Below are 25,205 nucleotides of genomic sequence, written 5' to 3' on the forward strand. Positions count from 1 at the left end.
AGAAGAATAGAAAGGGATGAAAAATTTAGTTTCCAATACAGTAATGAAGAAATCCATGTCGAAATGAAGATGAAAGAAGAAAGTTCCAGTGACGAGTCTCTGACGGAGGAAGAAAAGAAGCATAAGACTAGCAGAAGATGTAAACAAAGAAGAAAGAAAAGTAAAATGAAATTTAGATATATTCACGTAAAGACATGGAAGAAGAAGAAGAGAAAGAAATTCAAAATAGAAAGGAACCTCAAGAAAATTAAGAATGTGCAAAGAAGGGTCGACATAGATCAAATGGATTTTGATGCTACTTCGCCAAAGAGAAGGAAGAAGAAGACGAGACGGAAAAGACAAGGAGAGCATGCATTTGATGAAGATGTAGAACATAAGAAGAAGTCTTGGCAGAAACCAGATTGGAAGAAGAGAGAAATGAAAGTAATTTCTTTACTGGAAGAAAGTTGGAAGAGGAGGAAGAAGGATCTTGAGAAGAATAGAAAAGAAAATAGAAGAAAGAGAAGAAAAAGAGGAAGAGAAAAAAAACAAGATAGTGACAAGCAGCGAGTATTTGAAAGAATTGGAAGAAACAAATAAGACTGACTAGTGCAAAGGAAGGAGATGTTATGATTTACAGACTGGCAAGCGTATGTTTCTAAAATTAATAAAGTTCTCTGAAAAAGTTCCAGTTCACCACAAGAAAAATTCGTGGAATTATTAGTTTGGGCAAATATTAATGATCTATTTGGAAGAAGAAAATTTTAGTTCTTTAATGTTAGTTCATGTAAAAGGATATATAATACCCATCGTTTAAGGAAAATCTATTCTGCAAGTGATATCTTAAGAAAGAATAATGAGTGCTAATTTATGTCACCACTCCATTGAACAATGAGACCTATAGTGAAAGATCAAACCTGTAAAAGGAGAAGCCAAAGAAAGTAATATGGAAAGTGGAAATCAACTTTTCAATTGTACGAACAGAAGAACGAAGAAGATAGAACAGTTAGGCACAGAAGGAAGTTAATTACGAAGAAAATTCTCAGGAAAAGGAGAAGACAATATGAAAGAAGATCGAATAGTGTCAGTAAAATATATTCTTTGTAAGCTTAGACGATTAAAAGTCATCGTGTATTTAGAAGAGTGCAAATGAAACTGGTTGTAATCCCAGAAGTTAAAGAAGAATCGGTTGTATGCCGAGAATGGGTTGTAACCCCAGGAAATAAATATATCTAGATACATGCTGATATGAAATTCAGGCTTATGTGAAGAATTATTGTAGCTGATGGAAACACGTAGATGGTCAACTTAGAGAAGAGAGAGAGTTCTTTGAAACGGAAAAATCTGAGCTAACTGATAATCTGTAGAGAGATTGCTGAAAGAAGAAGGGTGAAACGAAAATTACTATTTTGGCAAGACATCATCAGGTAAAGACTATCTTGGAGAGAACAGACGAGCAGACTTGCAGGAGATGAACTATTGAAGAATTATATTTTGTATCTAGAAATAACTTAAGATGTCACGAATATTTCCGGAACGTGGTGATAAGATATCTAGGAACGAAAATAGAAAGAAGAGATAAATCGAGAGATGAGGAAAAATGCTGCATGCCAGGAGATATAATTTCACAGTGAAAGTGAAAAGCAGTGTAATCAGAGAAAGCTATCAAAAAGCTATTTTTCATATATGAAGGCCCATATGAAGTGATAAGTACTTTTAGAAATACAGTTCTTCTAAAGCACATAAAAACAGACGTAGAAAGGAGAGAGAATGTAGATAACATTAGAAGATATAATTGTACAGAAGAGAAGAAAGAAAGCGTCAAGAAGAAATAATAGACTTGTACATATATAATTTGAAAAAAATTGTATCTTCATATATATATATATATATATATATATTACGAGAATTTTTTTTATGGCCAACGGGGGGAATATTGTGTTACGTACCCAGTAGGACCAAGTAATGTGAATAGTTTGCCAAAGACGAATAGAGATGGCAGCACCAGGCGTGCAAGGTTAAGAATTGGCATAATATATGTGAATAACTTTATAAATAAGAACAAAGCAAATCGAAAAGATGAAAAACAATAGAATATATTATAAGAAGACAAAAAATAAATATGAAAGAAGTAAATTAATATATATATCTTATAAATCAAATCAATGATCACATGTAAGTTAATATGAAAATTAAGGAAGTCAAAGCAGTGATACAAGTCTGTGTCTTTGAACAGATATTGCATCTGTATGATTGATTTACCGTTCCTATAGAGGAAATTTTGTTTACATCAGTGGCGAGCGCGTTCTGGTCGACGCCCCACAGCACTTTTTGGTTGCGCAGTTTAACTGTAGCACCTACTTGGATGCGCATGTCAATCGGCGGCACCAAGTATACACTCTGTTGTACCTAGTTAGTGGTGGCGCGTTCCGATCGAAGCCCCAAGGGAGGATATTAGTATTATTCCCAAAGCTTGGAGGAAAAAGTTGGAAAAGGATAAAGGCATTCGTTAAATAGTCAAAACCTAAATTGAAATCCAGAGGGAAGTTTACAAAGAAGATAAGAAGGAAGTCCCGATCCAGAACGTCCATTGAGAAGGAAGTCCATATCCTCCATATTAAGAAGGAAGTCTAGATCCAGACCGCCCATTGAGAAGGAAGTTCCGATCCAGGCCGTCCATCAAGAAGGAAGTCCCGACCCAGAACGTCCATTAAGAGGGAAGTCCAGACCGCCCATTGAGAAGGAAGTCCTGATCCAGATCTGCCCACTACTAAGGAAGTACATATAGAAGAATATCCAAATAAAGAAAATAAATAATAAAAAGAATATTGAGATGAAAATTGACTGTAACGAGAAAATTATAGAAGAATGTTGCTTATCATGTAAAATTCTTACTCCATGTATCCTGTGTTTAAATAATATATTCGTTTAAACGTCTCCATTGGAAGGCATCCTGTCTGGTTTCGTTGTCTACAAAGAACCCTACCCTGTAGATAAGCTAGCTGAGTTTTAAGTTTAAGGTTTATGTACCTTTGCACCAAATGAAGGTAGCAACGAGTGACTGTGGCGCTGGTATAGAATGTTGATGTCACGAGATGTTTTCCGGAATTACAGATATCTTGGTGCTGCAATAAGAAAAGTTTTTCGTTTTGACGTCCTACCAGAGACTTTGATTTTTCGCTAACCCGACAACATCCAAAAATATCAATTGTTGCAAAGGTGACATGTTCTAAACACATTAATTGATTCAAAATCGCGAAATAACGCGAACTTGACACAAAATGCGAATTCTGGCCTTTTTCCAGAATTTCAACATATTTTGCGCGTAAAAAATAAAATAATTCAGCAAAAATACAACTTTCATGTGTTTTAGACTTAAAAAAATAAGATGTACAATGTTTATAAGCGTATGACGTGCAGGTTTTCTAAAATTATATCCCCCCAAAAGAGCCACGGGGGGTGTTATACATGGATTAGTTCCAGCCAGAGGCGTCTCCTAAACGCACGAGGTGCATGCTGCGCATGCGTCAATTGTGGGAGAAAGGACAGCTTGCTCTGCTACGACATTCATGACCATTTCTACATTCTAATTTCTTCATATAGGAGAAGTATTTATTTTACACGAGAGCGCTGAACCACATTCTCTTTCAGGTGAAAGTACAGTTGACAAGGGAAAGCCACCTGCTAGAATGTTCCAGAACTACTTTCTAATAGTCTGGAGGGGAGTATTTTTGTGTATATATATCGTCCTGTTTTGTACCTTGTTACATTTGTACTTGGTGCAGAGTCTGAAGAAAACCTTGCTATAAGGTTGAAACGTTACGTTTAGTTTGTTTTATAATAAAATAAATTTCTGCCTTGGTCAGCGTATTGAGTTTTTCATTTTTATCTTTCAATTCGGTCCCGGAACTTATTTTCCGGATCAATTTAATACGGTCCAAGTTCGGTCCTGTTACGGAACCTAATAGAACCAATTAGAATTTACGGGTTTCTGGAACTTTAACATCCCTAGTTCATATTTCATTAATTTGTACTAAGAATAAGCATTAATTATTAATTACATTTTAATGCTGAATGCAGCTTGATTAATGAAAACGAGAATTTTGAGGATAATAACACGAAAAGTTAAATCGTTTTGCATAAATTAAGCGCGATTTCCTATTAGATTCTTGCGACAGCCTCGTGCGATGAGAAAAAAGGTGGGCCCAATTACTCCAAACGCCGATTGATTGGTCGAGGCATCAGGTTTCAGCCGTCGGCCTTGACTGAGACGCTGAGCAAGCAAGGCCGCTTGTCTTGTCCACAAGGTGCTGATGCTCCTCTCAGCTTTTATTGAGATAGGTGAGTAGGACCAACACGTCACGCGGGACGGTGTCATGTTACAAAATCAGCGTTGCCAAGTCTTACAGCTTCTTCACGTGGTTTTATTCCACGTACGATAACCTTCATTGCATTTCCACGAAGAGAGAATTGGTCTTGAGAAACCTAGGCATGGGCAAGATTTCGAAAGTAGCACAAGCAAGGGTCCCACATATTCACGACTTCGGCCATTGAGAAAGTGATGTGGCAAGCACCATGCTCAGGTAATCTTTTGTAGGGGCTGGGTGGACTCCAGAGCAACTTTATACAGTGACATCGTCGGAAAATGTAACATGAGGGCATAGGTGAATTTAGGGGGATGAACAGTGCGGTCTTCCCCATGCTAATTAACATAACGGAAGTGTAATGGGCAATCATCCCCCCTTTGAGGGCTAAAATTAAGCGACCACCCATCTCCACTGCCTCACTATAGGTCGAGAAGCGGTTACTCCTTGGCTGTGAAATGTAAAGCACAAGATCGGAAAGCGTCAAAGTTAACCGGGGGGGGGGGGGGCTATGTAACTTGGGGCCCTAGGCAATCATTTGTTTTGAGCCATCATTATCATTATTGTTAGTGTTATTATTATTATTAACTATTTTGTTATTATGGTACTTTACTTTCACTAATTTTATTCTATGTAATAAAAACACTTGTATGCGCAAACTTTAAAACATAAACACACTGATTAGAAATTATTCATTAAACTTTGATAAAGCGATACACTTAGATTTAACAAGAGAACACTCGCCCAAAACTGTTTTCTTCTGGCTTTCATGGCAGCCAACTGATGAATGAGAGACTCAAAGCCAATATGTTTCAGGACATCAGCATTCGCTGTGAAGAATACCAAACTAGAAATTCTGCTGTCCGTCGTTGAATTTCTGAGGACAGTTTTAATTCTTTTTGGAACGCTGGACGACCCGCTCTCCACTGGCATTTGATAGTAAAATACTCACAAAAATTCTTAGAACAATATCAAGATTTGAGAAAAAGTACTGTGAAATGTTTTTCGCCGATAAATTTTAAGTAGTCACCAGTCGAATTCACTTCATACTGTGCTTCAGTAAAATGCAAATCCTTTTAGAATTATTGGAATTCTTGAAAGTCGATGGTCTTGTCACTTCTGCCCATTCAGCGTATCATTTCTGTGCGGCCCCCCTGGACTTGCAGCCCCTAGGCTATAACCTAATGTCAAATCCAGGCACGTAGCCAGGGGGAGGGGCTAAGTGGGCTGAAGCCCCTCTCGAAATCTTACAAATATCTTTTAAATAGTATTTTTATTGTTAATAACAGAAATAAAGTTATAACCACAGTTAAAACTTGCATTGCATCGAAATAGCTTAGTGCATAATAGAATAACCAGTTTATATTTTTATATTCTACCATGTAATCTAAAGAATAAATGGATCCACAGTTTCCAAAACTTATAGTTTTCTTTGTGAGAGGTCACAGAATATAAACTTTGTGAGTAAAATTTACCACTAACTGTTAAAGCCTTTTTTTGAACGATTGTGTAAAAGTTATAAACAAAATACAATAACTATGATTTTCAGTACAAAATATAAGAGAAATAATGGACAACAATTATGTTAGATATTCACTGATACCTTGGATCGAGTAGCAACGTCTCTCCATTTATGCAATAATAACAATAATTTTGGATTGAAATTGGCATATTTTTAATAACTTATAATAGTTATTACAGGGTGTATCAGAAGCCCCTTACCACCCCTTGTAAAATCCGCAGTGATGTATTTTCATGGAGTTTGATATGGGCGATACAAAATAGGCCTAGGGGAACACCTTTTGAAGTATGTCACGGGGACGGCCGCCGTCTTGGTTCCGCCATCTTGAATTCAACTTTTTTGTTTAAAATGATTGTTGGGTCATGTGATACATGACCATAGGCTAGAATTTCGTCAGGATGTCAAATCTGAAATCAGATTTCATGAAACTTCATTTGGTGAAAAGTTATTGGCAACTGAAAGTGATGTTTACCTGTTACAGAATGTGCTCCACATGTTGTCTGTGCTGGGCAATGCACCTGTGCAGACGCTTCTCCCAATGTCTGTGTACACTGGTGAAATTTTCTCAAAGGCAACCATGATACGTTGTTCCCGATTACGCCATACCCTTAACGTGTCCCCAAAGGTAGAAGTCCATTGTAGTTAGGTCTGGTGATCGGGCAGGCCATCCAACTGACCCACGTCGACCAATCCATGCTCCAGGAAATTGTTCATCCAGGTACTGACGCACCTGGACGCCATAATGGAAATAATCTTGTTGAAAAAACCTTGGAAATGTACCATCTTCCTACATCTGAGCTGGCAGTATCTGTTCCTGTAGCATCCCCAGGTATCGTTCCGCATTTAAATTTCCTTGAATGAAAAAAGGACCGATTATATCCGTGTTCCCCATATGCCTGCCCACACCGTAATCTTCCATGCACCGGTCATTTTGGAGGGATCTGTCCATGCATGGTTGTCATGCGACCAATAGCGCATGTTTTGCCTGTTCACCTCCCCATTTACGTAGAAGTTCGCTTCATCGGGATGGAGTATCTGCATAGCGACGTTTGGATTTAGCCGTAATTGCGGGATAGCCCACTCGCAAAACTGCACGCGGCGATCTGGATCGTCCTCGGAGAGGTGTTGCTGCATTTGCACCTTATACGGATGCCACTTGTGCCTCTGTAGCACCCTGTACACTGAACTGTGACGCATAGCACATTGCATTGCTTTACGACATATGCTTCGCTGCGGTGACGTCGAGAAGAAGGCCAGCTCTGTCCAAGACCGTGCCAGTCTCCTCGAATTTGGTTAATAACTGTGCCACTGCAACATGTGACACAGGGTGATTTTCTGGATGACGCAGGTTGAAATCGGCCGCCACTGCACGGGCACTTCTCCCACCCCACAGTTTGACGATCTGGATGCGTTCCTCAGTTGTTAACGGCATGGTACAGCACCTGCAACAAACAGGCAAACATCACTTTCAGTTGCCAATAACTTTTCACCAAATGAAGTTTCATGAAATCTGATTTCAGATTTGACATTCCGACGAAATTCTAGCCTATGGTCATGTTTCACATGACACACCTATCATTTTAAATAAAAAGGTTGAATTCAAGATGGCGGAACCAAGATTACGGCCGTCCCCGTGACATACTCCAAAAGATGTCCCCCTATGCCTATTTTGTATCGCCCATATCAAATTCCATGAAAATACATCACTGCGGATTTTACAAGGGGTGCTAAGGGACTTCCGATACACCCTGTATTGTAAAATAACTAATTATGTGTCATTATTATTTGTATTAATCAAGTTTTATCTACGGCCTGACCTCCTCTACAAATATTTCTGGCGACGTCCGTGCTGATAAGGGATGAGCCCCCCGAAATAAAATTCTGTCCACGGCCCTGGTCAAATCCCCTCCTGAAGTTGCCGTTACTCTGCTGAGGTGTACGAGGTGACCTATGAAAGTGCTCAAATGCCAACTTTTCTTCTACTTTTCTTCTCGGCCTCGAGACAGCATTATTTGAAGTTACAAAACTGACACATGGAGCCACAGTTATGATAATATTAACAGGAATATATGCGGGGAGCGATTATCCAGCGTGTTCTTTGTGAGTGTCCCTTCATCAATTTCATTGATATCGTCATTCATCCTCATATTCGCGATTAACCAAATGTGGCAGATCTGATTGGTAGTTTGTGCTTTCAATACCTGTAACATTTCGGGATACAGAATTGAAATTTTACTGGTGAATAAGTCGAATTGTGTGCATTTGGAAGCAGATAAGTTTTAGATAAACATATGACGGTTAAATGAATATAATGTTTCTGCGAAACATTGGCAAGTTCGAGAGCCTGTATGAGAGTTCCGCATTCAGTAATCCTCAATCCACAAAAACTACTTCACGTTGCAAGTGTTTCTTGACACGGCCACTAGAGTCCGCTTGTGCTTAGAAGAACTCAGTGACGTGCGGTGACGTCGACACTTGGAGTAGCAGTCAGTGGCATGGTCAAGCGGGGGGTCACACCCCTCCCCCATTATGGCCTAGTAGCTATTCCTAAAAAAAGAATGTCAATAACAGGAAAAGATTGCAAAATGATGAATGAGTACTAAAAAAAAGCACACGTAACCCCCACCCACATTCGAAATAAAAAACGATTTGACTACTAAGCCAGAGATCCATGGGTATTCTTTTTGTGTGTCCCTTCATCATTTTTATCGTATCATCTTCGCGATTAGCCAAAAGTGGCGGAAAAACTAAGTAAAATAAACCAAATCAAGCAATCAAACAATTATTTGTTTTCATTTTTGTTACTTAGCGTCGCTTTTTGTCACATTTGGTTAATTGCGAAGATACGATAAAATTAATGAAGGGACAAACACAAAGAACACCCAGGTTGGGGTTCGAACCCGGAACTCCCGGTGTCGTAGCGTGCTGTGATAACCACTCCCCCACGGTTGGTAAATTTGGTGTTTTAAGTACACTTTACGCACAGAAACAAAACAGGTAACAAAACACACTTTTTTGTAGTTTCTTCAATAATATTCATTTGGCTTTTTGAGTTCTGAGATACATTTTTCATTCCAAATTATTTCATTATTCACTGCACAGTACAACACATAGGACAAGAATGTGCACTCATCAAGGGTTCGAATCCTGGCCTGAATTGTTCATATGAGGTCCTTTCATCAATTTCATCATATCATCACTCATCCTCATTTTCGCGATAACCAAATGTGGCAGAAAAGCAAAGTAAAATAAACCAAACCAACAACAATATGAACACGCGTTCTCTTCCCCAAATAAATACATCCGTATTTATGACTGTTAGAGGCCAAGAGTAGTATATTTAAATAAAACACTACTAAAACGAGAGAGAGAGAGAGAGAGAGAGCCTGAGCACATATTTGTAATTTAATCATTATACATTCCATATTTGAAAAAAAAGAAGAAAGAAAGCATAACATTATTGTCTGCACATAACACGTTTCCATTTCATAAATAATAAAACTACATCCATATTATACATACATATTGTACAACGTGTAAAAGGTTGTGTAAATACAGAGAACATAAGTACTGCAGAAAATTTTACCCTGAGTTCTTTAGAGGATTTATAAAAAAATCTATGAGAAACCAATCCCCTATCTGTCCTATAGGAGATAGACTGGGGGAGCTGAAAGCCTGGGCTTTCAACCATTGCAGCGGGGGCCGAGGGGACAAGGGAGGTAGAGGTAGAAATCTTCCTTTTCCTTCGGCCGGCCGTTTCTACCTAGAAACTGGTCAGGCGGAAGAAGAGCGAGCTAGGGTATCCACCCAGCCTTGCCGGCACCGATGGACGAGAAGCGCGTGGAAAAGAAAGTGTTGCATATGAACTGTGGCTTTAACAAGGCAATAAATATTGTGATTTGATTATAATTCGAGATGTGAGATTGATTGTCTGCTTGACAAGCTACTCCTCAGTGCACGTCGCTGGAAGAACTGGGCTAGAAGGGAAGAGCGTACGGATGAAAATGTACGTCGCAGTGTATGGCCCGGCAAGGTGGCGGAAAGTACTCGCGTAACTACGCAGTGGAAAGTGTGACTGGGATTGTGAAAACGTAAGGCACAATAACGGAAATATCTAAAACAGTTCAAAGTCATCTTCATCTTTAAATGATGCACAACAATTTCTCTTACATATTTTTTTAACGCCGAGTGTACTTAAAAGAATTGTTTCCCTTGGCAACCCGCCGTCAAGATTTCAGAGTTTTGCTTTCGCAAGAGGTGAAGAGTAGTGGATATCCATCCTGAAGAATTCCGAGAGAGCTTTTCGAGCTGCTAGGGCAGTAAAGCTTCTTGAAAGGGTTTGCATCTTTAGTCTTCGTTATCTCCCCCCCCTCCCCCTCACCTCCAAGAATTACGGCCGTTATCAAGCAGCTATCTCCCCTACAGGGTCAGGAGAGTGGCAAATTGCTAGCGATAAGAGGCTGGATTAATCTCTGCCTTCATTTACAAGCAGGCTCTCTTCGCTTTATTCCTTGGCCTGAAACGACGACTCTGCCCTCTGGTGGCGCCTTGCGAATATAAAACTCCCATTTGGAGTTGCAGGTGGCACCTCTGAACGTTAAGGATGGCAGGGACGTTTTATAATACCTCACGCACACACCCACACACATAAGAGAGAGGGGGTGTAATGGGTGACATTTCTGCTGAGGCCCCAAATGTCAACCTCTTTTCTACGTAGTAAATCCTAAACTGCATTGTTGCAGACTAACGAGGCTCTGGTGCTTGCACCTGCAGCCAATATAATTCTCTATGAATTGTGCTGTGTCGTCCACTACATTGTACCACCATCAGTGGCGTGACCAGAATTTTCGAAAGAGGGGTTACATGTACATTTTTTTAGTTGTCAGCTCTATTTTCCCCTATTTTTCGACTTTGACATTCCCTTTTTTTAGGAATGCTGGGCCAAAGGTGGGGTTATGACCCCCCCTCCTTTGGGCCCGCCACTGATCACTATTCATCCATATCGTCTCGATGAGCCAAAAGTGTCAGAAAAGCTACTTAAAATATCCTACAATCTGTCAGGAATCTGTGGAAAAAAGCGGCGCATAACTGTAGAGAAGGGGAGAAAGCGAGTGTGCTGAGCAAAGTAGTGCACGCTGCTGCAAATAGCTGGTAGCTGCAGCTGCGCTTTCCCCTCGTTGCACTCACTGCCTTTCACGTGTTCATTGGTCGAGACCTCTCGAGTTCTACTTGCGCAGAGACTTGCTTTCGTTCACTTGCTCCAGAGGTTCACTCCCACATGCCCCAACGGAGGTAGGCGATCATCCAATCAGTTACGGGGTGACGTGTGGTCAGCACAACGAATCCCCAGAAGTTGTTGTAGGTTTCTATGACCTGCTTACGCTACTCTTAGTTCACAAGGGCACGGCGCTGGACTGACACCTGTTGTATATATGTGTTTATTAGTAATAATAATAATAATAATAATAATATACTAAGTATGATGTAAAAGTGGCAGCCTCCGTGGCGTAGTGGTCAGAGTAACGTGCCACCAAGCTTCGAACCTTGTGAAAATATTTTTTTTTTTTTTTGTTTTGATTTCTTTATTATTTAATACTGACATGAAATTATTGAAGGGACATTCTCAAAGAACACTCTTGCCCAGAACGGGACTCGAACCCGGGGCCCCTGGCGTCGCAGCGCGCTGTTGTGACCAGGGCTGGCGCTAGTCATTTTGCCGCCCTGGGCGGTGGCGACCGCTCCCTTTCGAACGCCCCCCTTCCCCCGTCATTACACAGCAACGGGAAATTGAAAAATCAATATATTCCTAAGTAAAATATTAAACTATAAAATAAATTATGAGACTTGTTACGCATTTCAATACTATTAAGCACCAAAGGATATATCGCTCGACCACAGTTAAACTTTAAAAAATGAGAGACTCATTTTATATAATTATTATTATATTTTATGAAAAAGAAATGAATGCTTGACTTCATATGTTTACCGTTGTAGGTCTGTGATATATGATTCGATTTTTAAAATATTACATGTAATATTCCCAGATCTCCCGCGTGGATGTTCTAAGGCCTGAATTATTTCCTGCGTTGTCCCCGCATAAAGCGGCTCTGGGGTTCACCAGTCTCAAATTAATGCGTACCTGGGGGCAACCCTGGGAGGTAAAGGCGGCTGGAAATTGGTGCTGATCACATCACCTCCAAAATGGCCGAGGTCGAGAATGTGTGTGGCCCTACCCCCCACATCCCCTAAATGTGCCTTCATGTTCATGGCATGGTGCTGTATACACAGGGAACTTTACCTTTGCATGTAATATTCTTTTTCGTATAATGCTATCTTGCACAAAATGTAAACAAGCGTGTTTCAGACATGATTGACCGAAGATAGTATTTTCATTAGCATTAATTTCCCAAAATAACTTTGTTAGCCACTTTCCACGATTACCGACAAAGTTAATTAATTCGAAGTTCTACACTCACACTAATTAGGTGCAAAATCATGACCCTTTATCAGTTTAAGGTCTCCTTTGATGTAATTGTTTTATTATAGCCGAAAGCACTTTTAGTTCATCTTTTAATTCAGTAGCCTTCATGTGTTAACATTCCGGCAAGTTTTCTACACTTTTCAGACAAAAGATCAGATGGCATGTCTTTATGCTTACTAATATCATAAAAGAAATTGAGAAAACCACTATGATGTTTAAGCTGCTCAAATATTTATCTTAGAGCTAAAATAATCGTGTAGGACCTGGCAATAAAAATCAACTTTGTACCGTTTTTGTGGATCTTCAACAGTTTCATCATACTGAAACTGCTTCTTCTTTCGATTTCGGCTCCACTTTGTGTGCAATTAAGCGCTTGCAAGTTGTTTTTTCATCTCGAAGACCAACTCTACTGCAAATTGGTTTACAAGAAATATAAATGACCCTTACATAGCGTTTACAAAAAAATCTGCCTGTCAATACTATTTCCTCTGAAATAGTAAATAAAGTAGGTCAAAGGTATTACATAGACATCGTCGCTCCACTACCAACATCTAAAGGTTATTAATATGCACTTATACACTGTTGCCTATTTTTGGATCATCTATATCTAAATTCGATGCCAATTCTTTCTTATCAACCTGGACTCACACGCAGTGATGTGCCGTAGACTATAAGTTTACGTCTACATGCGTTGTCTACACGTGATCTACGCGTAGATTACATTCAGTTGTAGTTTACGTAGACAATCTAAAGTGCATTAAAATTAATTTTCAAGGGTTTCATGAAAGGAAAGTGACATTTTCAACTGTATTGGTTCCTAACGAAATGAAAAGAATCCTATTTACAACAAAATTTATCTTCTCTTCTATTATCAACTATGGAGGAAGATAAATAGTATGCAAAAAACAAGAACAGATGGCAGTCGTGAAGCAAGAGTGGTCTTTTTCCCATAAAACACTAGAATATTTGCTATGTTAGTTTCTTCCTAGGTGAGAAATTGTTCGAATGTTTTGAAGACATTTGCTCATTACATTACATGGAGTAAAAAGTCATACTAGATAACTAGTGAGCACAGGAATGTATAGCCACGAAACTGGTTTGAAATACACTGAGCCTCATGTGCGATCAGTCGGACAGTTTTATTGTCGCCAATTATTTGAAGGAGCGCATCATAAACCTCTCCCACTCGATATCTCAACGGAGTTAAGGCATCGAATCTGCTTCCCTTTCTTGTGGCACTCAGTGGTTTTAAAGTGAGACTACTGATATGTTCCTTCAGAATGGTGGGTTGGCATATATTAACTTCCAAGTTATATAATATAATATTTATAACTTTCAAGTTTTCAATAGGCTTATTTTTCCTTCTCTTCAAATTTGGCCGCCCTGAAAATTTGCCCCCCTCCCCTTTCCGCCGACCCTGGTTGTAACCACTCATCTTCAGAGGTCGGCGCATTTCATCAATTCATCCTCACTGCAGCGATAAACGCATGAGCTGAAATAGTGACTTAACCCAAACAGAGAAAGATTACAGAAGTGGACGGAACTGCTCTGTAGGACGATTCGTGAACGACTCCTCCCCATGAACGGTTCACTGAAACTTCCGCCGTTGGCACGTCAGAAAAATTCTTCGCTAATTTCTGGGTCTAGCGAGAGGTCAAGTGCGGGCTGCCTTTTTCGTATAAAGAGGAGGGAGAGGCTGGCTATATATAACTTGCCGAGAGCGCCGTTGTGGCGGGAGAAGGGGGAAGGCCCCCTCCACCCCCGCTGGCCACACCACGTGCTTGCTTGCCTCCACATCAGTTTTGATTTTGATCACGTGCGGCAGTGAAGTGGGAAACGGTAGTGCAGATCTGTAAGTACAGGTGATGCCATTACACTATACACTACATACTTTCATATTGTCCAACGTGGCCTGATTTTTCTCAAGCCTTCATCTCCGTGAACAGATTTATCGTGGGAGTGACGTAGAAAGCATTACTGACGCGTTCCGCAAACTAATTTTGCGCTCAATCAGGCGAAAAGAGTTATTCGCGCGCTCGTGTGTCGTGTGTATCAGTGATGTGCGTCCACGTCCAAAGACGGTGGCCTCCAATCCTGAGTGTAGACAGTGTAGACTATGTAATACGTGTAGGCAATGTAAAGTATATAAAACGTGTAGACAATGTCGGGCTATGTAATAGTGTAGACAACGTGGACTATTCAATACGTGTAGACTTGATTGATTTGCTTTATTTTTACTTCGCTTTTATGCCACTTTCGGCTAATTTGCGAAGATGTGGATGTGTGATGGGACACTCACAAACATCCATGTCCAGGCCGGGATTCGAACCTGGGATCGCTGGCGTCGTAGTGCAATGTTCTAACCACTCCGCCACGGGGGCCGGCTCGTATAGATTTTGATTTATTGTTTAAAGTCCATTTTATGCACAGATAGGCTAATCGGGACTGGACCTACAGTTTAAAGTGGGATCCGAACCACTGTGGAATGTGCCTCCACCGAGTATCGAACCCAGGACCCTTTGATTACAAGGCGTGGACGTTAAAATACATGTAGACTACGTAAACAAGAAGGCAACGACCCTGAATTTAGCAGCGGATGCTGTAGAAATGAAAAATAATTAATCCTACGTTTCAATTGTTGAAGTGTTGAAGGTACCTTGCACTCTTTTTTCCTTTTTATCAGCAGATGGTGCTTGAAAGAAAATTCTAGAAGTTTCCGTTGTCAGTAGGATCTTTTTCATCTAGACGCGAATCAACACGATTAAAAAATGACACCTTCTTTCAAGACATTGTCGTAAATTTATTTTGATGAAACTAATATCAAGCTGGTTATATTGTTGACAAATCTTGTATCTGTTTATAACAATTTATTGTAAAGTGAATTCATTTGCGGCATTTGTGAAAGTATGCTTCGTCGCAGACGAAAGAAAGGGGTGGAGTGAAAGGTGAGAGATGGAGATAAACTCCTCTCGCTCCCTCTTTTATCCCTCTGTCTCCTCTTCTCTATGTTTCTCTTTTCCTTTCTCAACCTCTCTTCTCTATTTTTCTATCTCTCTTGCTTGGACGGAGAAAGACGAAGGCAGATTGTCAAGAAAGAGAATTAAAGGGAACTGGGAACATAGAAAGAGAAGATGTATATGGTATAGAGAGACATAGAAAGGGAGAGAGAGAATCAGAGAAAAAGAGAAAGAAAGGAAGAGATAAAGAGAAATAGGAAAAGAGAAGCAGACGAAAACACAAGAGAGTGAGAGGAAGGGAAGAAATGGAGCTCTATCTCTATCTCTTTTTTATAGCTCGTCGGAGGCCATGGAATTTCCAACTCACCATCTTGCCACTCAAGGTTCCGGGTTGAGTCCTGGCCTAGGCATGGCTGTTGTTTTGTGTGTCTTCATCAAATTCATTTTTTCACCATTCATCGTCACCATTGCTATTAACCTAGAGATGCAGAAAGAAAGATTTAAATAATAAACACAAATGCAAACCCATCCAGTTGCAACCATTCAGTAAATTTGAGAAAACAAGAAACAGAGTTAACTGAACTAACTCTCGAGCCCTCTTAAACCCGAAGGTTTATGGCTGCAGCAACACAAGCCTTCCATCTGTCCCTATCCTGGGCCAGATCAATCCGATCTTTTCCATCCTTATCGATTTTTTTAGGTCCATCTCAACACTATCCCTCCATCTTCGTCTTGACCTTCCTACAGGTCTCTTACCATCAGGTTTCCCAAAAAGAAACCTGTAAACTCTTCTTTCCTCTCCCATTCGTGCCAGATGCCCTGCTAACCTAAGTCTTCTTGATTTAATTATTCTAATAATTCTCCACTCGCCTCATGTCTTTTACGTCCAAATATTTTTCTAAGGATTTTGTTTTCAAATATTCTTAATTTATGTTCCTCTGTTAATGTAAGGGACCAACTTTTGCATCCATATAATATTCCAGGCAAAATTACTATTTTGTATATTTTAACTTTTAGTTTCCTAGATATTATGCGAGAAGATAAAAGTTGATGAAGGGAATTGTGACACGCATTTCCTGAATTAAGTCTGCTTTTTAGCTACTGCTTCTTCAATATAATTTTCGTTTGTTAGTATTTTTCCTTAAGTACTTGAATTTGGAAACTGATGTTGATACGAGGCATGGAAACACAATTTATTATGACATCTTCCTCTTCTTCTTCTTCTTCTTCTTCTCAGAACCATTAGAAGATCCCTTTTTCCTTTCTCTTCCTCTTTTCTAAGGGTAACCCTTCGTTAAAACGCAATGGAACCTTACAAGAGAAAGAAGTCGATATTCTCATCCCTGAGGGAATAGGCACCAGGAGAAGGAATGCAAGGGGAGGGGATTATCCCTGTTTTGCATTCGCGTGATGCAACCAAGGGCACTTATTAGTGTTTCTCCACGGTGTTTTCCGAGGGGCGGTCGGCCCCCTTTGCTTCTTGGGGGTCTAGAGCCCCCTGGAAGCCGTGGCGTGCTCGGTTGGGGGAAATGATAAAAGGAGACCACACAAGCTCAGGCTTGCAGGAGCAGCATGCGAGCAGGAGTTCACGGCTTGTAGAATGCTGTAATCATCTGTGCTTGTATAGATAGCGACAAGAACTAAAATATGTTTTTCAAACGGCTGTAAGCATTCGTTTCTTAAGCGTTTATCGATTATTGTGCTTCTGCTCTCTGATTTTATCCGGATTTCAAATATCTGGATGTTGGATATTTTGATATCTGGATATTCGGGATATCCAAAATATCCCAATATCTTAATTATGCGGATATCCGGATATTTTGATATCTGGATATTCGGGTTATCCAAAATATCCGGATATCCTAATTATGCGGATATCCTAATATTTTGATATCTGGATATTCGGGTTATCCAAAATATCCGGATATTTTTATATCTGGATATTTTGATATCTGGATATTCGGTTATCCAAAATATCCGGATATCCTAATTATGCGGATATCCGGATATTTTGATATCTGGATATTCGGGTTATCAAAAATATCGGGATATCCTAATTATGCGGATATCCGGATATTTTGATATCCGGATATTTTGATATCTGGATATTTTGATGTCTGGATATTTTGATATCTGGATATTTTGATATCTGGATATCTTGATATATGGATATTCGGGTTATCCAAAATATCCGGATATACTAATTATGCGGATATCCGAAAAAGCCAAATTTGCGTAAATTGAATTGAATATTCTTTTATTCGTCATGTACAGCCGTGGCGGAGTGGTTAGCATAACGTTCTACGATGCCAGGGCTCCCGGGTTCGAATCCCAGCCTGGACATGGTTGTTCTTTGTGAGTGTCCCTTCATTCATTCATCACTCGTTCTCGTCGTTTCTATTAGCCAAAAGTGGCAGAAAAGCGACGCTAAGTAAGAGAAATCAAAGCAAATCAAATCCCACTTTAAACTGTAGGTACAGTCTCGGCATAGGCGTGCGCACGGGGGAGCAAGAGGGGGGGGGGGCATTTGCCCATTCCTAATACTCTCCCTTAGAAATTTAGTGTACAGAAATCTTATTACCGTTATGAAACAAATAGTTTTCTCTTCAAATTTTCAAGCCGATCTAAGTTCCAAGCAACTGCAGCGGGTTTATTTCCTCTGTAATTGGACTCTCTCACTTCGTTATCCAGCAAATTACTTGCTATTAAGACTCGACGCATTTTATTCGTTAGTCTAGTGGTGTTACATCTATGTGGTCGCAGAATAGATTGGTGACACATTGGAAATTAATAAAATATGTGTAGTTGTTTTGAATCTGCTGTACGAAATTGTGTTATGTAAATTAGTCTGAAGCACAGAGAAGGAAAATGAAAGGGAACAGGTAACTTTTGTTCCACGAAAGCTGGAACGCACTGTACAGGGTGTTCATAAAGTCCCGGTACCATTACAAAAAGCATAGCTCGGAAACTACATGCAATAGAACAATGCTGTTGATTGCAAAATGTGTATTATAACACTGATAATGACGGTTTGTTTGTTGGTCCAAGGATGTTCGAGGTCTTCTGGATAGGCATATCGCTGGCAGGTGGATAGGCCGTCATGGACCTATTCCCTGGCCACCGGGCTCTCCTGATATCACACCCTTGGATTTCTTCTTGTGGGGGTATGTCAAAGATTGTGTTTACCGCACTCCTGTTCCAGACGTTGCTACTCTTCGAAGAGGAATAACGGAGAGTATCCTAACTGTTACTGGCGATATGCTGGGGCGTGTTGGATTACCGCCTTGATGTTCTGAAAGCAACTAGAGGGGCGCACATTGAGGTGTATGGCATATAAACGTGGAGAGTTGTAGCTCATTTTGCAATCAACAGCATTGTTCTATTGCATGTAGTTTCCGAGCTATGTTTCTTTGTAATGGTACCGGAACTTTATGAACACCCTGTATTATCTGCTTGTCCAAGCCGCAGATCCTCGTAACAATTCAGTCCAGAGTGTACGACGTGGAATTGGGGTTATATTTGAGTGTCTTTGAAAAGGGTCACCCCTTATAAATATTGAAGAATGCATGGTTTCAATGTTCCGATCTTCGCTGCACCTTTCGTTCCCTACGCTTAAAAATGTGGTGAGATTTGCAAGAAATATTCAACGTCGCGCTATTTCCCGACTTATTATTCATAAAAAAAATGCCGTAGCACACCATCTTATCCCCATATAAACACTTTCTGGCAAGAATCAACGCGTTCCTCATATTTTATGTCCCCTCTTTTTCTTTATTCGTTAAAACCAGAGCAAAGGAACAAATCTACGCAAAGCCACGTCAGATAAATCACCATCATGCAGGCTGATGTAAGTTTTTTTTCATAGCCGGGCAGCAGGGAAGAAAGCCATGGGGAGTTTGTGAGGAAAAGGAGAAAATGAAAGATTCTTATTGGACGAAAAAAATACGAGCTGGCAATCTGCATCAGTGTGCACTTTTGTCTCGTGGGAAATCCCTTGCGCACACATGAGGACGTGAGGCGTATAGTAAGCATCAGTGTTGCCACGTTTGTGAAAATTTCCAACTGGGTAAAACACGTTTCAGTGTTGACTGGAAGCAATTCCTTAAGAAGATGGCAACACTAGATGCCGCTTTATCTTTATTGGTTAAGTGTAACAGTGGACACCGGACCCCCCCCCCCACACCTGTTAGATTAGCTTGGAAAAAAGAAAAAAAGCATTCATAATAAATGAATTAGGCTTATGCATACAAAACCTATACCTTGAAAAGAATTTAACAACATAGCAAAAATCCCTAATTTTAAATTCTTACTTCTCAACTTGATTAGGCCAAACGGGAATTCATGTCTTACCAAGCTGACATCCGTAGAGGAGTGGTTAACGTATCGCGCTACTATGCTAGGGTTCCCGGCCTACCAGTAGGCTTGGGTGTTCTTTGTGAGTGTCCCTTCTTCATATCATAACTCATTCTCATCGTCGCGATTAGCCAAAAGTAGAAGAATAGCGACCGTAATATAAAAAAACTTACATCAAATCAACCAACCAACCTTTTTCGCCAAAAACAGCGGACAGGTGTCAATTAGATAACATTGTGCTCATAAGCCATTAGCGAAACGGGGTGTAATCTTTGACTACAAAGCGATAACCTTAATCCCTGAACTTCCGGGAAGGTCCTACTCAAACATTGTGAACAGGGGTCCCGGGTTCGAATCTCGGCATTGGCATTGGTGTTCTTTGTGAGTGTCCCTTAATCATTTTCATCATATCATCATCATCTTACGCGATTAGCCAAAAGTGGTAGAAAAGTGAAGTAAAATAAATCAAATCAGTCAAACATTTTCAATACTGAGAAAGGGATGTCAAATTGTAATCTTAATCTTGTAACTACATACCACACTAACCAATTTCGGTGCCATGCTGTTGTCATACATGGTGAGTACGAAGGAATATTTTGGCCTCGGTATCCCCACCCACTCCCCAACCCCGATTTCCGGTCGCGCAGCCCCGCCCTTGCCGCTTTCCCAGGACCTTTGACCTCAGCGTGCTTCCTTGTGACAGTAATATGTAAGGTCACGTCGCCTGTCTGAAGGGGACCGGGTACTTCCTGTGGAACCGAGGGGAATGTGTAAAGAAAGCATCGTTCATATAAATCTCAATGCTCGAATGTTCTTCCTATAGGCCTGTACACACAGAAAACTAAATCCATCATTTCGATTGATGCACTAGAGTGTGTTTTATGGCTTCTTCAAAGAATCAGATTCACATTTGATGCATTTTGGGTGCATTTTTGTATGTCGTGAAAGAAACACCAAAGTGCATCATTTGATTCAAGTGAGGATTTCTTTCAGTGTAGATGCACTTCAATGCATCAGTTGATGTTCCTTGATGCACCTTCCTGCATCTTTTTGGGTGATGCACTTAAGCGTTTGGTCTGAGTGTAGCTCAGACGAAACATTTCAGTGCATCATCAAAAAAGATGCACTCAGGTGCATCAAAATGCATCTAAACGCATCAACTGGTGCATTGAAGTGCATCTATCTGGACTGTAATAAGTCCTTACCTGAATCAAATGATGCACTTTGGTGTTTCTTTCACGACATACAAAAATGCACCCAAAATGCATCAAATGTGAATCTGATTCTTTGAAGAAGCCATAAAACACACTTTAGTGCATCAATCGATATGATGCATTTAGTTCTCTGAGTGTAAAATAACGTCACAAGTGAGCTTTCTTTCTGTTATGAATCGATAGGAACGGCATTGATCTGAAATTCATGGAATTTGCGGGAATTAATATAACCAGGAATTAAGCGTGAATTTTGGTTCGTTTCTTATCACGAACGAGATGGCGTGCCTCGTTGTTGAGACGCCTCCCGTTTTTTTCCTCGCGAGCGTATCCAATGGAATATCATTTTAATGTGACAGTGCTGCAAGAAGATGATTTCGCTCGAGCGCCAAATAGTTCCCACGGACGACGCTAGATAGCGTACGGGATTGAGAGCTTCTTCGCTCGAGCGAATAACGCTCGAACAGGTAAAACGAGCGGTATACACTCGAAACCTACTAGTACACGTAGTGGTAGCGGGCCCTCAAATATGAATCGTGATGTGAAAGAGACAGTGAAATTGAAACATAAGTGAACATAGTCAACATCTCTATATTAAAATGTAGTTTAGACTATCTTACCAAAAGTGGTCCCATGCAGTACTCAACCATATCATACGATATCCGCGTTGGTAATTTCAGCCCACAATACATCTGTTGTATTGTTGCTGAATAGAATTTAAGTTGTAAAAGAGAGTCAGTGTATGAAGTTCTGAATTAAAGTTCTACTTTTATTGTCAACATGTTTCACTTCTGAAAATTTTAAAAAGAAGGTGTTATACAATGGCAACGTTTGGCCAGAGGCAATGTTTTGCTTCATCTTACCACTTCTTCGTACAAGATCCAGGAAAAAATCAAGGAACACGAAATTAATAACGTGTGAATGTAATATATGTATTAACCGATTTAATGTAAGTGTTTGTTCCATAATATAATACTTTACTGACATGATTAAGTTGATACTTATATTTGATGACGAATCATTTCCACTTTAGTGTGTTTGTGCAACTAATTTCTAAGTAATATTAATAATCTTTCCATTGCATGCCTATCCCAATGGCATGTTCTTTTGTAATGCTAAATTCGCATGCCTTGTCTTAACATCTTCGCTTCTCCTTCTTTCTTCCTACAGGTGTCCCCTGGGTGCCAGGCAGCGGCCCATGCTCGGACGGTAAGTGACTTGCATAACAGCATATCTTTATTACTTGTTTTCCAATAACTACTTAACTAATTGTTCATGTGTGCACGCAAATCGCGTAATATGCATTCCTTAATTTGGCACAACTAGTGCTTCCTTTCTAATATAGCCTGTGTAATGATGAAGCTGCTTATTGAGAGGGCCAAGCTCGATTCTACAGGCTGTCCCAGTAGTCTGTGGAGCAACGGTAGGGAAGGGAAGAAAGCAAGTGGCCGTGCCTATCGATTCATAACAGAAAGAAAGCTCACTTGTGGCTTTATTTTACACTCAGAGAACAGCGCTCCCTGCTGCAAACATCTGGTAGCTGCAGTCGCATTGCCCCCTCCATGCAGTCACTTCTCCTCTCACGCGTTCATTGGTCGAGCCCTCTTGCGCAGAGGACTCGTTTTCGTTCGCTTTCTCCACAGATTTTCTGGACAGCGTGTAGAGAATGTGTCGCTCACATTTTCTTTTGAGAAATGATTTTTTTGTTGCTAAGTAGAACAGAAAACCACTGAAGCGTTGTTTGAAATGTGACGTGTTGTGAAGGCCAGGTACAGTAATCGAAACAATATGTTCGTGTATTCTACAACTCAACGGGCTGCAATATGATCTCGTACAGATGAAGACGAGATTAGCTGGAAAGGACGAATCTACACACCATAAAGGGAGGTTGGTACAATGCATTTGCACCATAAATACATTAAAAAAATGAATCATTAATATTGTATCAATCAGGTTCACTATTCAATGGCAATCAATGCTTTAAAAACGGTCATTGTAATTTTTTTTACTGTACTTGAATGGCACGAGGGATTCCTAGTGTGTATCTATGCTGTGGAGAAAGAGACATTGTTTATCATGTTTTGATAAACATGTTCAAACGCGGTTGCTTTATTATTAGGGTCTATTATTATTACTTCCCGTGACCGCTTGTGAGACATAACAGACAATTTCTCAGAGAAACAATTGAAAGTAATTTGTTTCCTGGGAGTACGTTTTGTGTACTCCGCTCATTTTCTTCTACTTTTCGCCCAAATGTACCAAATGTTTCTAGCGCCACCTCGTTTTTACTATCGGAATTTAAATTACTTTTCAATTCTTCCTCTGAGAAATTGTGTTATGTCCAGCCCTATGCCTCTCTTGACCAGAATGTGTTTGAAGCTAGGCCTACAAGAAAATATAGAGCCCGCTACAGAGTTTTAGGCAGTGAAAGGTGTTGTTCTGTTCCACCAATAATGATAATTCTGCAGACGTAAGTGAACTTATCTGCAGATTCTTCATTCCAATTGTGTTGTAATGCATTGCTTCCTCGACGACAGACGATATAGTCATCATGTCGGAGACAATAGAGAGGCTGCAAAGGGGACTAAATAGCATATACGAGGGATGCCAAAAATACAAAATGACAGTTAACATTAAAGAAAACGAAAATCATAGCTTTCGAAAATGGGTATACAAGAAAAATGGAATTACGGGAGGGAAGTAATTGAACCTGTCAAGCGTTTCACATACTTGGGAGTAGCATTCTCTATGACTGGAAGTTGGACGCAACATATACAGACAAGAAAAAGCAAAGCAAAGCTCGCAATAGACCAAGTAATACGTACCATAAGTAAAGTACCTCAAATGCCGTTCTCAGTGATTCAGAGTTTGTACAAGTCAATAGTAACAGGAACTATGAACTATGGGGTTGAATTGTGGGGGGCTAGAGGGGGGAGCACAGTCGCAAGCCTTCAAACAGAATTTTACAAAAAAGTGATGTGTGTAAGTAGAAGCACTGGCAATTGCGGGGTACTTAAAGAATTAGGTCTAAACAGAGAGACAGTACAAGCTCGGATGAGAGCTTTAAAGTATTGGCTTCAGCTAGCAAGGGAGGGTAACACGATACTGAAGGGTCATTGTCTGATAATGCAAGTAAGAGAAGAAAATACACGGAATTGGGGGAGGGATATAAAAAACATGTTGAACTCTATTGGGATGGGGTGGATGTGGGAAGCGGGAGGGAGGGTAGATACATCAGTTGAAAATCAAATCAGAGAGAAACTGCTGGACATAGACAGACAAGAAATACTAGCCGACTGTCAGACTAAGACTTCACTAAGGGATCATTCGAAATTAAGGGAATGGGGGAAAGCAAGATACATAAATCTGGTAGGCAAAAAAGAAAGGGGAGGGATAGCATGGTTCAGACTGGGGACTGGAAACAAGTAAAAATGAAGAGTGAAGCAGGAGAAACGATAAGCTCTTTGTGCGGGGAGGGAGAGACGGACGAGCTATCTGCCTGCCCCTCTACGCGTGATTTGCGAGATAAGTGGGTTAAGTACGTAACAGGGAGGGAAATAATGGAAGTGGTACAAGAGGGAAGAGGAATCATAAGTGAGATAGTGCAATGAGTGGGGAGGTACTTGTGGGAAGTGAGGGAAGGACGAGGAGAGGCGATAGCGGACAGCGAAAAGAACGAAGAAACCGCACAAAGTGTTCCTAGCTTGTAGTACCTGTTCTGTGGAACCAGCATTGTGCAATTTATATGTGTTTTGTTTTCTCGTACTATTCATACATGTGTCAAATGAACAACCAATGTGACTCATCATGTAGTGCGTACAGTCAACGGCTCGCACAAGGAAATTCAAATTCAAAAAGACCTAAATACTTAAATCACAACCCTCTCAGTCATAAAGTTCACCTGCTTTAGAAGCATCTTGGTAGAAGCAGACCAGCCGGACATCAGCGCCGTTTGATGAGTAGCGGCAGAAATTGTAACTTCTTGCAATAACATGCGAACTGGTCGAAAGAATCGTAGCGGGATATGGTCCCATGGTCCGTAAGACTTTTCGGTTTTTGTAGTTACTTGGGAGCGCTTTCTATCCCTTGCAGATTATTCACTGTGTGCTTTAACTCAGGGTTTTTAAGTGTGCTAGACGAAGGGTTGATGGAACAGCAAGCTAAGTTTGTAAATCCAGTACCAAGAGACGAATTGTTAACAGAGATCATTAGCGGGGAAATAATACAATTAGCACTTGCTAGTCGCTTCTGGAAAACAGAAAACAAGCAACCAAGGCAAAACCTGTAGCCTCTCTCTGGCATTCCTAAACTCGAAGATTTATTGCCGAAACAATATGT

At 40.3% G+C, this 25,205-nt stretch overlaps 1 protein-coding gene across 8 annotated transcripts in view; it reads left to right on the top strand.

The window, feature by feature from the left end:
- by (focal adhesion protein tensin) overlaps positions 1-25,205 on the top strand; it is an 826,913-nt gene that overhangs the window by 403,540 nt on the left and 398,168 nt on the right. For 6 of the 8 annotated variants that reach the window (XM_083142275.1, XM_083142279.1, XM_083142284.1 and 3 more), the window contains exon 4: positions 22,038-22,076. The exons of the other annotated variants lie outside the window; for them this stretch is intronic. In XM_083142275.1, the coding sequence (XP_082998401.1) occupies positions 22,038-22,076 (39 nt within the window). The remainder of the gene's footprint in view (positions 1-22,037; positions 22,077-25,205) is intronic. 8 annotated transcript variants of the gene reach the window in all.

The sequence above is a fragment of the Lepisma saccharinum genome, chromosome 20, assembly GCF_977018435.1.
Source record: "Lepisma saccharinum chromosome 20, izLepSacc3.1, whole genome shotgun sequence".
In the NCBI taxonomy this organism is placed as follows: Eukaryota; Metazoa; Arthropoda; class Insecta; order Zygentoma; family Lepismatidae; genus Lepisma; species Lepisma saccharinum.